This window comes from Protopterus annectens, chromosome 5.part0 (assembly GCF_019279795.1).
Source record: "Protopterus annectens isolate FY-2018-M chromosome 5.part0, PAN1.0, whole genome shotgun sequence".
Taxonomy (NCBI): domain Eukaryota; kingdom Metazoa; phylum Chordata; order Ceratodontiformes; family Protopteridae; genus Protopterus; species Protopterus annectens.
Genome location: NC_056735.1, coordinates 1423424524 through 1423438742, shown reverse-complemented (window position 1 = coordinate 1423438742; position 14219 = coordinate 1423424524). Strand labels below are relative to the sequence as shown.

At 46.2% G+C, this 14219-nt stretch overlaps 1 protein-coding gene across 1 annotated transcript in view; it reads left to right on the top strand.

The window, feature by feature from the left end:
* Positions 1-14219, top strand: part of TM9SF2 (transmembrane 9 superfamily member 2) — a 1342976-nt gene that overhangs the window by 366757 nt on the left and 962000 nt on the right. The window contains exons 6-7 of the mRNA XM_044071229.1: positions 341-471; positions 620-731. Of these exons, the coding sequence (XP_043927164.1) occupies positions 341-471; positions 620-731 (243 nt within the window). The remainder of the gene's footprint in view (positions 1-340; positions 472-619; positions 732-14219) is intronic.

The window sequence follows — 14219 nt, the reverse complement described above, 5'->3', positions numbered from 1 at the left end:
TTTGATCTGTATTTGGCATGTGCCCAAAAATATTTGGAGGAGCTCTGCTTTACTTGTAATATATGGGTAACTGTCCACTTAATGCAGCCCTCCTAACATTTTATTATTGAGATGGTGGTTCCTATTACTTGGCAGTACCTTTAAGAGCCTGCCTTTTCAATATCTGCTTCAATGAGTGTCCATGGAGTTGTATATTACGGTGAGTGCCTACCCAACCATTAAAGTCAGACGAAGTGATTCCAAGCATGTACTACTAAAGATGCAAAGCCATTGAAGAATAGTGTTTTTGTAAGTTTCCATGCTTGTACTTGATTTTTTTTTGTTTGTTTTTGTTTTGCAGTCTGATTTTCATGAAAAAGACACTTTTTACATCTTTAATCATGTGGACATCACAATTTCCTACCATGTAGTAGATAAAAGTGAAGGAGCTGAAGGTGCAAGACTGGTATCGGCAAAGTTAGAACCAAAAAGGTAATAGCTTGCAGAGCTGTCTAATCCCTTTGGTGTTGATTTGGTGATTTTAATACAGTCCTAAAATGAGGAATGTGTAGATTTGCTGATCATTTAGTTTGCATAACTGATTTTAATTTTATAATGAAGCATTTTTCTGTCTAAACAGTGTGAAGCATGCAAAACCAGATCAACTTGACTGCTCTGGAACACCCATGGAGATATCTAATAAGCATCAAGGGGAAGTTGCGATTATTTACACCTACAGTGTTAAATTTCGGGTAAGATATTCCCACTCTGAAAAACATAAACACAGAAACTAAACTTAAAATGCATTTGTACATTTTCAACAAAGTCCAGAAATAGTACACCTGTTGCTAAACCTTCGACTTCTACTAATAAAGCCAAAGGCACAGCTAATTAACTTTGATAGACGCATACATTGCACATACAACATTGCACTGTTTGTATCATTTTGTACATTATATGGTATTCTTGTGTTTTCTACAGTCCTCAACATTTTTGTCTGTACATAATAAATTTTAGGATGCCATTGGGAGGCTTGAAGCTTGAAAGTTATAGACTTTAGTTTTGCTTAGTCATTTTTTATTACGTATATAGTCGGAGCTACTTGTGCCTTGGAAGATGAGTTATTGACATATCCCATTTTTTAAATTTTAATTTGTAATTCTGAAGTAGTTTACCAGTCCTTGCATTTGCTCACCAGGAGTTGTAATTTAAAATTTTAACAAGAACGCAGTCCAATGTGAAATAGGGGAACTCCTTTGATGGCTCATCATTTTCCCTAGTCACAATTCAGTTATGCTTTCGTAGAAGATCCTGCACTTGAGGGTATTCACAATCGGTGCCTAAACATACTGTGATTTTTGTGCTGGCTTCTTGAGTGCATCTAATCCTGAATCCCACTTAGTCATCTTTGATACTTTGGTACAAATCAGCTGAGTATCTGTGACCATTTCATTACCAGCCAATTATTTAAATTGGCTCTGATAGGAATGTCACATTAGGCAGTGCTGCAAACGCCATTGGTTCAGCTCTGTCACTTGATGCTGGAGACTGAAGCTTCTGGCCTGATTTATGAGAGGAAAGATGACTGGGTTTGAAAACTTCTCTGGAATCCATGGGAAAGATGCATTGCACAGTGACCAGATATCATTTGGAGCATCACTACAAGGACTGCAGCTTGGAGGACGACACAAACTAGCGCTCCTGTAGCTAGTTGTATTGTCAGAATTACCTTCCATGTCAGTCAGTTGCTGAGCTTTACTCTAAGCAAATGAAGACCGTCTTTAACCTTGTTAGAGGATGCATCTGAGCTGGAGGATGCATCCTCAGTTTCCACACTGAGGAGATGGGTCTGTGTGCGGAAAATTTGTTTTGTGCCTGAATCATGCCTACCTCATCCAAGAGAAGGGCCTGTCCATTCACCACCCACTCGAGCATCATGACTACTTTAAGGTGCATTCCATCCCTTCAAGATCTTTTCTCAGATGTAACTGGATCAGATGGATCCAGTTAAAAAAGGGGGGGGGGCACAGCAGTTTATCCTGTGCCAGGCTTCTCATGGTCCAGTGGACATCTTGTAAGTGCTTGTTTGCTGCGAGTCTGAATCAAAGATGTGAAACTGCACTCTAGGAGAATATGGACTGATGTCAGTGCCAAGCCAGATGGCAGGACTTCATTCCCTGCTTTTTGCCTTTGGCAAGTTTTTGTACTCTTAATGTATAACTTGTGTGTGTCCCAAATTCTCCCCAAATCTTATTATCTCAGGTCTAGGCAAGGACAGTTTGGCAGTGCTGCTTCTCTGGTGATCATTTATTTTTGTTATTTTGAAGTTTATAAGATCCATCATGGAATGGTCTTGTTGGAAGAGTACAGGCAAGTGAGGTGAAGGGAGAACGTAGAAGATGCAGCTGTAAGTTGGAAGGACAGGGACAAGAAAGCCATGGGGGAAGTACAGATGCAAAAGAGTAGCAGCATTTTTTAAGGGGGATACAGAGCCGTAGGTGGGCAGGCAGATGCCAACATCACAAGGTGGGCAGAAGAGAAATGGACAAGAAGGGATGCTCAGCCAAATGGGATAACCAGAAGGCAAAAAAGATGCAACAGTAGAGAGGTATTGAATAAGAGTAATGGAAGAATGGGAAAGATTATGTATGCAGCACAGAGGAAGGCAACCAGTACAGACCACGAGAAAGACTTGAGGCATGGAAGTGGAGGCAGAAGGTATATAGATAGGAGAGGTATGGAGGCAGAAGGTATATAGATAGGAGAGGTAGGGGCATGAGACAGGAAGTAATGGAAGAGAGAGCCAGTGGAGGGACAGAAAAGAGGGTTAAGTGTTACCTTTTCCCACAGCCAGCACTCAAAGGACAAAGTATTTGAGAGTATGACTGGCTGTGGCACGGTAGATAAGTGATTAAGGCTTGATACTAGTAGAGGAGTGGGAGGATACCTGTCTGACTAGCATTCTGTTGGGGACATGCCCAGTTTGTCCCAGAAGGGGGCAAAAGTGCTTAGTGCTGGTTTGGAAAGGTACATTTCAGCACTCTCTTTTGACCAAAATGGAAGTAGGAAGCAAGAGTGACAAAAACAGAAAAGGGGTAGGCAGGTGTTTAGACAGCAGATAGCAAAAAATAGAATAGGAAGAAACCAGAAGCAGATATGGAGCATAAGTGGGTGTGACCAGGCTAAAAATGACTGCTAAATCCCCCTAGACAGTGGCGAGAGCCAGGACTAATGCAGTCAGCTGTCTACCAGGCACACAGCAAGAAAGGATGATGAGAGACTGAAGGACAGAATAAATGTATGGAGTAGGAGGAAGAAAAATAGCATCCTCTGAGGGAGCAGACTATGGGATTCCAACCTCCAGGGCATAGATGGAGCAGGAGTTGAATGAGGTTTTGGACCATTAGAAGGTTCAGCCAGGTGGTGCAGAACTGTACCAGAAAGGATAGAATTCTGGTTGTGTTCCTAACTGGTGCAGAGTGTAACTTATGATGTCCTTTTATATCATTGTTGCAGTATTCTTCACAGTAGGGATCTCCTGCCAAGAGTAGACCAACATCCGGACGGTATACCAAAGCCTGTGGATCTTGTATCCACTGTACATCACACTTGTGCTCTCCATACAGGACGTGGGGCATAAAGGTGATGCACCACATTTACCCAGAGCATTTTTTGCCATCAGTCTGAATGCCATCATAGCTTGTCAGTCTGAAAGACCATTTTGCTGTACTGAATACCCAGCTGTCAGAGAAGTGCCCCATTGGGGTCTCTTCTTTTGGTCTTGTCTTTTTTTTTTTTTTTTTTTATCTAGAGATCTGATGTCCTTTTCATTCATTCTTAAACTATTTGGTATCAGAGCCAACTTCTGATCAGACACTGCTGCATTTCTTAGACACTCTGATTCTACTCTTGAGCTCTTTCTTTTCCCCATGATGCCCTGGTCAACCAACTATAGCTCAAATCTCATTTGCCATCATATTGCTAACGATGCAGATCCTTCTCAGAGCTTTTTTGGGTGCTAGATCTTATTTTTTTAAGTCCAATTTCAAATTTGTTCTCAGACTTCCTTTAAACTTTTTCTTACATAATCCGCCTCCATACCTAGTTGTTCGATTTTTCTTTTGTTTCACTTTCTACTTTCTCTTCTAACTTAAGGTAGCTGTCAAATACCATTGTTGACGTTCTTGGTGTTTCACTGTTGCAGTCATTGCATTTGGGCTATCTGCTTGCAGTAGCCCTCAAGTCGGCCTGGTTAAAGTTTTGGGTCCTGCGTCTGTTGCTGTTCCTTCTTCCATGACGTCCGGTTGTCAGGGGTATAAAACATGCAGCCAACGCCATACCATCTGTCTTTGTTGCCGTGTGGTGCCCAAAGCAGAAGCAGTTTGCAAGTGTTTCGAGTTTCAGAACCGGTCTTCAACTAAAGCTAAGTACCTCGTTGGGGAAACTTTTTCTTGCTCCCTACTGATGTCAGTAAAAGTTAATAATTGCATTACTTGTGGAAAGCAAATACCTCATAAACATTTTCACTCGTACTGTATTCCTTGCCTAGGCCCTGTCCACGACGTACCTTGGTATCTGTTTTGTGCTTTATTTAATCAGCGCACTATCTGTTGTCTGTATATTTTTGCCTCTAAATATTTCGGTTCTCGGTTTAATTATCCAGAAATGTAGTCGGTTAGTCATCCGACTACCGGGATTTTGAAAAAATGCAAAGCTAAAGACAGACAGGCCGCCGAGGTCCAAAACTGCCGACGACACTTCTAAGCCAGTTCGCCGGTACTCAGTGAGACACTTTCACAGCCCCTGATACCTGCTACTTTTGATTCGCAGGCCTCTACTGAGACCCATTCAGAGTCCGATATGCCACGAGATGCTTCAAATATGGAACCCGCAGATATGTCTGCCTTGGATGGGTCCGGAGCCGCTGGGCAGGCATCGGCTTCTGAGGGTGTATTCAGGCCTATGGACTTGCATATTAAACCGATGCCTCCTCCTTTTAGGCCTAAATCTCGAACCATTCCTAAAAAAGACTCCCATGCCGCATTCTCAGGCCTCTATGCCTAAAAGCAAATAAGAATGGCTGAAGATCTTATAACTCTAATCAGGGGAAGCCAACCTCCCCCTTCTAAGAGATTTAGGACTGAAGTTGTTTATGAATCTTCTGACCAGGATTCTGATTTTTCTGGTTCTTCTGATTTGGATTTCCTCTTATCTACTTGAGGATTCCAGTGCAGAGGACTGTATTCCCTCTGCTTCCCCTCCAGAGGATTCTTCTTTTGGTGAAACCTTACATACTCTAAGGGAGCACTTCCACTGGGAAAGCCAGGATTTTTCTGTTTCAAAAAAGAGGCGTAGGGATTTCTTACTCCTGCCTCAGCATAGGCCTTTAGCTATTCCTCCTGTACTAGACATTGTTGACTATGCTTTTTCGGAATCTGGTTTGGCCCCTGATTCTTTGCCTCCTGCTCCCAGAAAACCTGACTGATATTACAGGGTTCCTAATTCACACAAGTTCCTTTTTAAAAATCCTATTGTGGATCCAGACTATTTCGCAGGGACTTTAGGGCATTAAGGCTTCTATTGCTGAAAATCCTACCCCTTCTGATAGAGACTGTAGGGTGCTGGATAGATGGGGTAAGAAGTTTTACACTTCTGCAACCTTGGCCATTAGGGCTTTAAACTGCCAGATGTTATGTGATCCTATCTCGCCTACATTCTGACTGATGGGTTCGGAGCCGATCCCTCGGCTCCGACTCGGCACGCTTATGCCAAAGAGCGAAGTCTCTTATTGGCTGAGCTTACTATATCCCAGGATGCACCACTACCAGTCCCCCAGATCTCGTTTGCCGCTAATCTGCGAAGACGTGGTCTCGAGCTGGCTGAGCTGAGTAGTAAATTTACTAACTTTTTTCTGTCAGAATTTTGCTGTTCTTGTCATAAAAAGCTGTTTTAACGGCTATTCTTCACTTTTGTGTGTGTTTGGAGTTTGTGAAAAGACTTTGTTGTGTGATTGGGTTGAGTTTGATTTAGGCCTCCTTCGAAGGGCCTTCCCGGTCAGTCAACCCCCCTTAAACCTTACAGGGTTTCAAAGTACCCTTAGTAATTTGTGACACTTTCTTTACCTAAGCGATAACTGTAAACCTATTATTAGGTAGTGTCAGTAAACAGAAAGTCAGTGAATAGTGTATTTTTCTGTCAGGGTTACTGATTTTTTTGCCATAATGTCTCAGAATCCTAGGCCTTCGGGCTTTAAAAAATGCACCAAATGCAATTTCAAAATGTCTATCACAGACGATCACTCGCTCTGTGTGTATTGTTTGGGTGCAAAACATTTACAGGAGTCATGCAGTGTGTGTCACGCTTTTTCCTCAAGGGTCCTCCAGGAGAGGAAAAATAAACTTATTCTTAAAGGGTTAATAAAACCTTCCTTTGAAGAAGCTTTGGCATCCTCTCCTTCTCCGGCTAAAAAGAAAAGGGCATCGGCTCCGACCAGTCCGTCGGATCCGACCGCCAAAAGACATAGGCAGGCTTCTCCTTCGGCTCCAAGGACTTCAGAGCCGAGGGCGGAACGGTCTGCCTCGATGCCACCAGTCTCGACTCCTCTGGCTTCGGAGCCGATGGCTGGGGCATCAAGAGGCGGGTCATTTTCGTCGGCTCCACTGGTCTCGGAGCCGACAAGGGTTGCCCGCTCAGACACTTCCTCCTCGGTGCCGAAGTCCACCTCGGCACCGATGGAATCTAGTGTGGGTATTCCTTCGGCGCCGATAGTCATCGGGTCGCCTCGGAGCCGGTCCCCTAGCCCTTTGGGGCCGTTGGAGAGGCCATCTCGAACCCGTTCAGTATCCTCTCGGTCTTCGAGGATGTCTGATTCAGATATAGACAGGGTGCTCCAAAGACTGTTCCAGTCCCCAGTCTTTCAAAAATTTGTTTCGGCTCCGACCCAGTTGGCTTCGGAGCCGATAGCCCAGGCCCATCCCATTGCTATTCCTCCTCCGACCGCTGCTCCGCTGGAGCAGGTGCTGTTGGAGCCGGTGGAGATCTTAGGGTCGGCTCCTTTCCTTACTCCAACCCGGGCCTTCGGGTCCGAGTTTGGTACACGGACTTCTTCGGCTGGACCCGGGGGTGATGTTTCGGGACCTATGCTTTCGGTTCCAAGCCTCCCTCTCGGTGCTTCGGCTGCGGGACTTCCGTCGGCTATCATGGCTCCGGGGACCGGACACTCCCAGGATTCTGGGGGTCCGGCTTTCAGAGCTATGAGGAGTTTCTTGGCCAAGTCTTCTTCGGCCATCTCTCCGGCTTTACCGGCACCTTCCCTGGGCGTGGAGACTGGGTCTTTGGCAGTTCCCCTGTCCGTAGGCAGCGGAGCCCCTGGGCCTGAGGTTACCCCCATTGGGGGTTCCCCTCCTCCTGAGGGTTCTTCGGAGTTGTCTTCGGAGGAACCCCCAAGGAAGAGATCGTGCAAGAGGAAGCACGTGGACTCCCCCGAGTCTATTACATCGGACACTGATCTTGATGATGCAGAGGGGTCCACGAAGTCGTCCTCGGATGATGTCTCATTTGCAGACATCTTAGAGATCCTTAAACGAGGCGGCTGGATATCCAAACCCCCCTCTGCTGATGAGTCAGTGCTCCTCAAGGCCTTTGGGGCTCAGCCCTCCGCCTCCTGGGTGTCTCCGCCCTTCGAGCTTCTGGATTTAGTTTGTCGAAGGGCGTGGGAACATCCAGATACCGTGGAACCAGTCCCTTCTCGTCCTAATAAATTTTTGTCTGCCCCACCCGAGAAGGAGTTCCTCACTAAAGGCGTGGCTGTAGATGCCATGGTGGTGGCATCTGCTACACAACAGGACGTGGCAGAGGCTTCAACGTTCGTCCATCCTCCTAATAAGGAGTCTAGGAGTATGGACAGGTGGAAGCGCACCCTGACTTCAGCGGCCTTTACTTTAAGGTCTCTGAATTATTTGGCACATTTTACCAGGCTTCAGAGGGATCTGGTCAAGGAGCTGTCAGATTCCTCTCGGTAACCTACCTGAGCAGCTAGCCCAGTCGGTTAGCTCTCAGTTGGCTATCCTTACGTCAATTTCTAACTCGTCCATGAGGCTCATTTCCTATGCGGCCGGGGCGGTAGAGCGGCAGGCACAGGCGTGGCTCACGGAGACAAGCCTGGCTCCGCTTGTGTCAGTTTGGAGGCCTTCAAGTCTTCCTTCGCCGACGCTCCCTTTGATGGGTCCTCTTTGTTTGGACCTAAGGTTAAAGACACCCTTACCGCTGTGAGCAAGAGGGAAAAACTTTATCTGCCGTAGGTGCCCGTTATTCCACTCCCTTCGGCCTTATCCCAAGGCTAAAGGAGGGGGAAGATGTGGTTCCGTAAATCACGTAAGTTTTTCCCCAACAGCAGGAAGATTCCCCTTCCAGAGGCAGAGGACGGGAAATTTTTCTGGGAGACGCCAGCCCCAGAGGCGGCAGAGGGCCCCGCAATTCTGGAGACCGCGAGTCCTTTCGTGGCTCTTCAGCCTCCCACACATCATGAGGGATTGCCCGGCTGTGCTGCTCCGAGCCAGTCGGGTGTCGCTTTGCCAAGCACCTAAAAGCCTGGGAGTCAATCACTCAGGACAGATGGGTGCTTCGGATCATTGCCGGAGGTTACACCATCCCATTCACATACTCACCCCCACCGTCCAAAAATCCCGGACCCACCACCCAGTCAAAGGGAAATTGCAGCCGCAGAAGCTTTAAAGCTGCTAGAAAAGGAGTCATCCAACCGGTCCCCACAGACCAGATCGGATCCGAAATTACTCCAGGTTCTTTTAGTGCCAAAAGACAGGGGACCTGAGACCAATATTGGATCTCAGCAGACTGAACCAATCCGTCACGAAATCCAAATTCGAATGGTCACGTTATAATCCATTCTCCCATTGTTGGAGAAGGATGTTTGGATGTGCTCCATAGACCTCAAGGACGCCTATTACCACATACCGATACACCAGGCGCCAGGAGGTATCTGCGCTTCAGCCTGGGAGTCAGTCATTACCAATTTTGTGCACTGCCCTTTGGTCTCACCACAGCCCCCAGGGTGTTCACCAAGTGTTTGGCAGTAGTGACGGCTCACCTGAGGAGTCTTGGATTCCAAGTGTTTCCCTATCTGGACGACTGGCTCCTGACTGCCACCACCAGGCATCTACTAATGGACAACCTCAAAGCCACCATCTCCCTGGGTGCTACCCTGGGGATTACATTCAATTGGTCAAAGTCTGTCTTGCTGCCCTCTCAGCGCATAAGGTTCATAGGAGCAGAGATAGACTCAAAATTGATCGTTTTTCTTCCTGCCGAAAGGATCCAAACTTTACAGGGCCAAGTTCAAGCTCTGATTTCAAGATCCAAAGCCCCAGCCAGGATGGTTCTACAAGTTTTAGGTTCAATGTCTGCCACGGTTCTTTTAGTTCCTCTGGCAAGATTGCACATGAGGATTCTTCAGTGGCTATTGTCAACTCAATGGTCCTTTCAGGACCTTCCCCTCAATCATCCCATCATGATTACAGAAACATGCAAACGGGACCTTCGCTGGTGGCTTCAGACATCCAATCTAAATCAAGGAAGTCCTTTTGTTATTCCCTCTCCAGTGGTCACCCTGACGACAGATGCCTCCCAGACAGGGGGCCATTGTCTGGGCAGGTTAGTTCAGGGATCCTGGCTCCCAGACGAAACTCTTCTCCACATCAATGTATTGGAGATGAGGGCGGTACTTCTTTCCCTACAGGCCTTACACAGGTTTCTCCCTCAGGGCATAATCGCCATCCACACAGACAACATGTCGGTGGTCTGGTACCTAAACAAGCAAGGAGGGACCAGATCTTACCCCTTTGCAGAGAGGCCATGAGGGTGTGGGAATGGGCGGTAGCTACCAGCCGCTTCTTGGTAGCGACCCACATTCCGGGAAATCGAATATACTGGCAGACAGATTAAGCAGGACAATTCTCTCTCCTCACGAGTGGTCCTTAAACAAAACAGTAGCAGATCAGGTTTTCCGGAGATGGGGACGTGCTGCAACCTATTTGCAACTCCACTAAACACCAAGTGCAAAAGGTTCTTCTCCTTGACTCCACATCAGGGAGTACCAGCTATGGATGCTCTAGCACAACCTTGGCCAACAGGGCTACTTTATGCCTTTCCTCCGATCCCACTTCTCCAAAGTCATTCAAAAGCTTCTCAATTGGGGTCCAATGATACTGATTGCCCCATACTGGCCTCTGGCCAGGTATGGTTTCCTTACCTGAAGAAACATGCGTGGACGATCCGTGGATTTTAGACCTAATTCCGGACCTGCTAATTCATCAGTCGGGACAACAGCATCAGTCCCTTCGATCCTTGAAGTTGACAGCTTGGCTCCTCCACTTCCGACTTTAGTCAGAAGTCACACATTAGACCCGGAAGTTATTCACATTTTATCTTCGGCCCACAAACCCACCACTAAGAAATTGTACCTCAGTAAGTGGAAGAGGTTTGCTATCTGGGCTCAACTCAGGGGCTTAGACCCTATCACTGCTCCTATCCCAGAGGTTTTGAAATTCTTAACATCCCTGTTTAATCAAGGATCTTCTGTCTCTACTATTAAAGTCCAACTAGCGGCTATCTCTAAATTTCACGAGTCCATGGATCCTCCATTGATGAGCAGCAGACTATGCAAAACTTACATTAAAGGTGCGGGTATGTTAAGACCCCCAGTTTTTCATCCTGCGCCTCCGTGGGATCTAGATTTAGTGCTTCGTGCATTGACATCTTCCCCTTTCGAACCGGCTGCTACATGTGAGTTAAAATATCTGTCTTGGAAAACTGCCTTCTTAGTTGCAATTACTTCTGCAAGAAGAGTTTCAGAGCTTCAAGCCCTGTCTATTAAACCACCGTACTTGATTTTCCACAAGGACAGAGTATCACTTAGGCCTAATCCATCCTTTGTCCCAAAGGTCTGTTCTAATCTCTGCCTCCAACAGTCTCTAGAGCTACCAGTTTTCTTCCCAAATTTCTCCAATGAAGCAGAATACACTCCCCATAAATTGGATGTTCACAGGCAATTACGCTTCTATTTAGACAGGACTCAGCAACTTCGTAAGTCAGACCAGTTGTTTGTGTCCTTCTCAGACAATAAATTGGGTAAATCCATCACAAAAGCTACTATCTCCAAATGGATTAGAGATTGCATAACTCAGGCTTATTCTTCTTCGAATAAGCAACTTACAACATCTATCAAAGCTCACTCTACCAGAGCTATGGCTACTTCTATAGCTTTTCATTCCAAGCTCGCTATATCAGAGATTTGTGCTGCGGCTACTTGGTCCAATCCGCACACTTTCATTTCCCACTATAAATTGGATGTGGCATCTAAAGGACGAGCATCATTTGGTTCCACGGTACTCAGGAGTGTTTTCCAGTGAGCCACCCAGGATTCAGGTGCTAGGGACGCTGTCCCATCAGTCAGAATGTTGGCGAGATAGGATCACATAACATCTTTTAGTTATGTACTCACCATAACTTCAGATGTTTGGGATCCATCTCACATTCCTAATACCCACCCTCCTTCCCCTGCCTTGGAGATCAGAAGAGATTGAACGGTTTGAGTTCTACTGTTTTTATCTTGTTCATCTGACGATGTTATATAATCAGAGCGTGCATGTGTGCATGTATGCGGACAAACTAGATCTGGGGGACTGGTAGTGGTGCATCCTGGGATATAGTAAGCTCAGCCAATAAGAGACTTCGCTCTTTGGCATAAGCGTGCCGAGTCGGAGCCGAGGGATCGGCTCCGAACCCATCAGTCAGAATGTAGGCGAGATGGATCCCAAACATCTGAAGTTATGGTGAGTACATAACTAAAAGTTTCATATGTTAAAATATCAGCAACATGTTATTGGATTGCTTAAACAGAAAATGATGTTGATTCCTGACTGTGCGGTAAATGACTTACAGGATTTAATGCATTCTGCTGAACAGGTTGGAAAACATACTTTGCAATGTGGATTTGATTCATTAGAGGCCTCTTGCAGGGCTGCTGTTACTGGGTCTGTGCTCAGAAGGCATGCTTGGCTTAAGGAGCAATCTTTGCCTGATCATGTTAAAGCCAAATTGTTGGATGCTCCCTTAAACCAGGACCGCCTATTTGGCAACAAGGCTGAGGAAGTTCTTAAAAAGATGGAAGATGAAGCTAAATCTATGCAAACTGTTAAAGATTTCTTACAAGTTCAGCCTCCTAGATTTAGTAGGCACTGGCCCTCTATGAATTGGTCCTTTCCAGCCCCTTCCAGGTTTTCTCAAGCCAAACCCAGACACAACAGAAACCCCAGGTTTCAGTCCTAGGGGACACACAAGACTAAGCAGTGGGGGGTTTCCGCACCCAAATCTGGGAGTAGTAAGACTCCCCCCAATGGAAAACTGTCTCAATGACTTGCTTTTAAAACTTCCAATTACTTCCCAAATGAATGCTCCTTTAGGCGGAAAGATTGGTCTGCAGGCCAAAAACTGGGAACTCCTTACCCAGGGCAAATAGGTTTTAAATATAGTATCCCAAGGATACAGATTTCTCTTCCACACCTTACCAACACCAAGCGGGTGGCCAGATCTACCCCCAAATCAGTGAGCAGAGGCCCAAAATCAAGTACTGTCTCTCAAGCATGGGGGCTATTCAGTTGGTACCAGAAGAGGAAAAGGGACAAGGTTTCTATTAGAGACTTTTTCTGGTACCCAGAAAAGGCAATACATGGCATCCTGTCCTGGACTTTTCTACTCTAAATACCTTTCTGGTGATTCCAAAATTCAAGATGCTGACTCTTCACCAGCTTCTTCCTATGCTAGGGAAAGATGCATGGTTGGCAACTATAGACTTAAAAGAAGCGTACCTGCACATCCCTATCAGGGAATCTTGCAGAAGATACCCACACTTCAAAGCAGACTGCATGCACTATCAGTTCTCTGCACTGCCCTTTGGCTTATCTACTGCGCCCAGGGTATTCACAAAGTGCCTAGCTCCAGTCCTTGCATTCTGCAGTCAAAGAAATATTCAAGTATATCCATATCTGGGCGATTGTCTAATTCAGGCAGAAAGCCAGGACATACTTTTGAATCTGGCCTTTGTTCAAAGGGTACTGACTTGTCTGGGGTGCAACATAAACGAAAATAAATTACACCTGGTACCCTGTCAACAGTTATATTCCTGGGAGCAAGCTTGAATATAACTTCCCAGATAGCTTTCCTCACGCTAGAGAAACTGACTCATTTGACAGCCTACTTCAAACAAGTGGCCACAAAAACCCAGTTATCTGCAAGGCAAATATACTGCAAGCCTTGGGGTTCATAACCTCCTGCATTCTTCTAATTCCATATGCAAGGCTGCATATGAGGAAACTGCAGTGGTATCTCATAAGCCTATGGTGCCAACATTCACAGGCTCTAGAAGCTATGATTCCTATCATACCTTGCCTACACCTAGAGTTCCTTTGGTGAGCAGAAGCCTGCCATCAAAACAAGGGACTAAGATTCACACTACCCCCTGCCGCCCAAACCTTAACGGATGCATCAGACTATGCATGGGGAGCTCGCCTGGCATGGAAGTTTCAGGGCAAATGGAGCTCGCCTGGCATGGAAGTTTCTGGGCAAATGGAGCTCGCCTGGCATGGAAGTTTCAGGGCAAATGGAGCTTGCCTGGCATGGAAGTTTCAGGGCAAATGGAGCTCGCCTGGCATGGAAGTTTCAGGGCAAATGGAGCTCGCCTGGCATGGAAGTTTCAGGGCAAATGGAGCTCGCCTGGCATGGAAGTTTCAGGGCAAATGGAGCTCGCCTGGCATGGAAGTTTATTCAGGGCAAATGGAACCCAAGTCAAATGCACCTACACATAAATCAAAAGGAAATGTTAGCTGTGCAGAATACTCTTGACAGCCTTCAAGGACCCCATTCTTCCAGGACAACTAATGGTAAAGACTGACAGCACCACGGTCATGTGGTACATAAGCAGGGAGTACACACTCTTTTACCCACTCTGCAGACTAGTCATGGCATTGTGGAACACGGCCTTGAGCTACCAAGTGAATCTACAAGCTCAATTCCTGCCAGGGAAAACTAAATACACTGGCAAATGGACTAAGCAGAAACCTCATGGACTCACACAAGTGGAAACTGGAACCAAGGATTTTCAACATGTTGACAAGCAAATGGGGGAGCCCAGATATAGACCTGTTTGCCTCCCCCCAGAACCATCA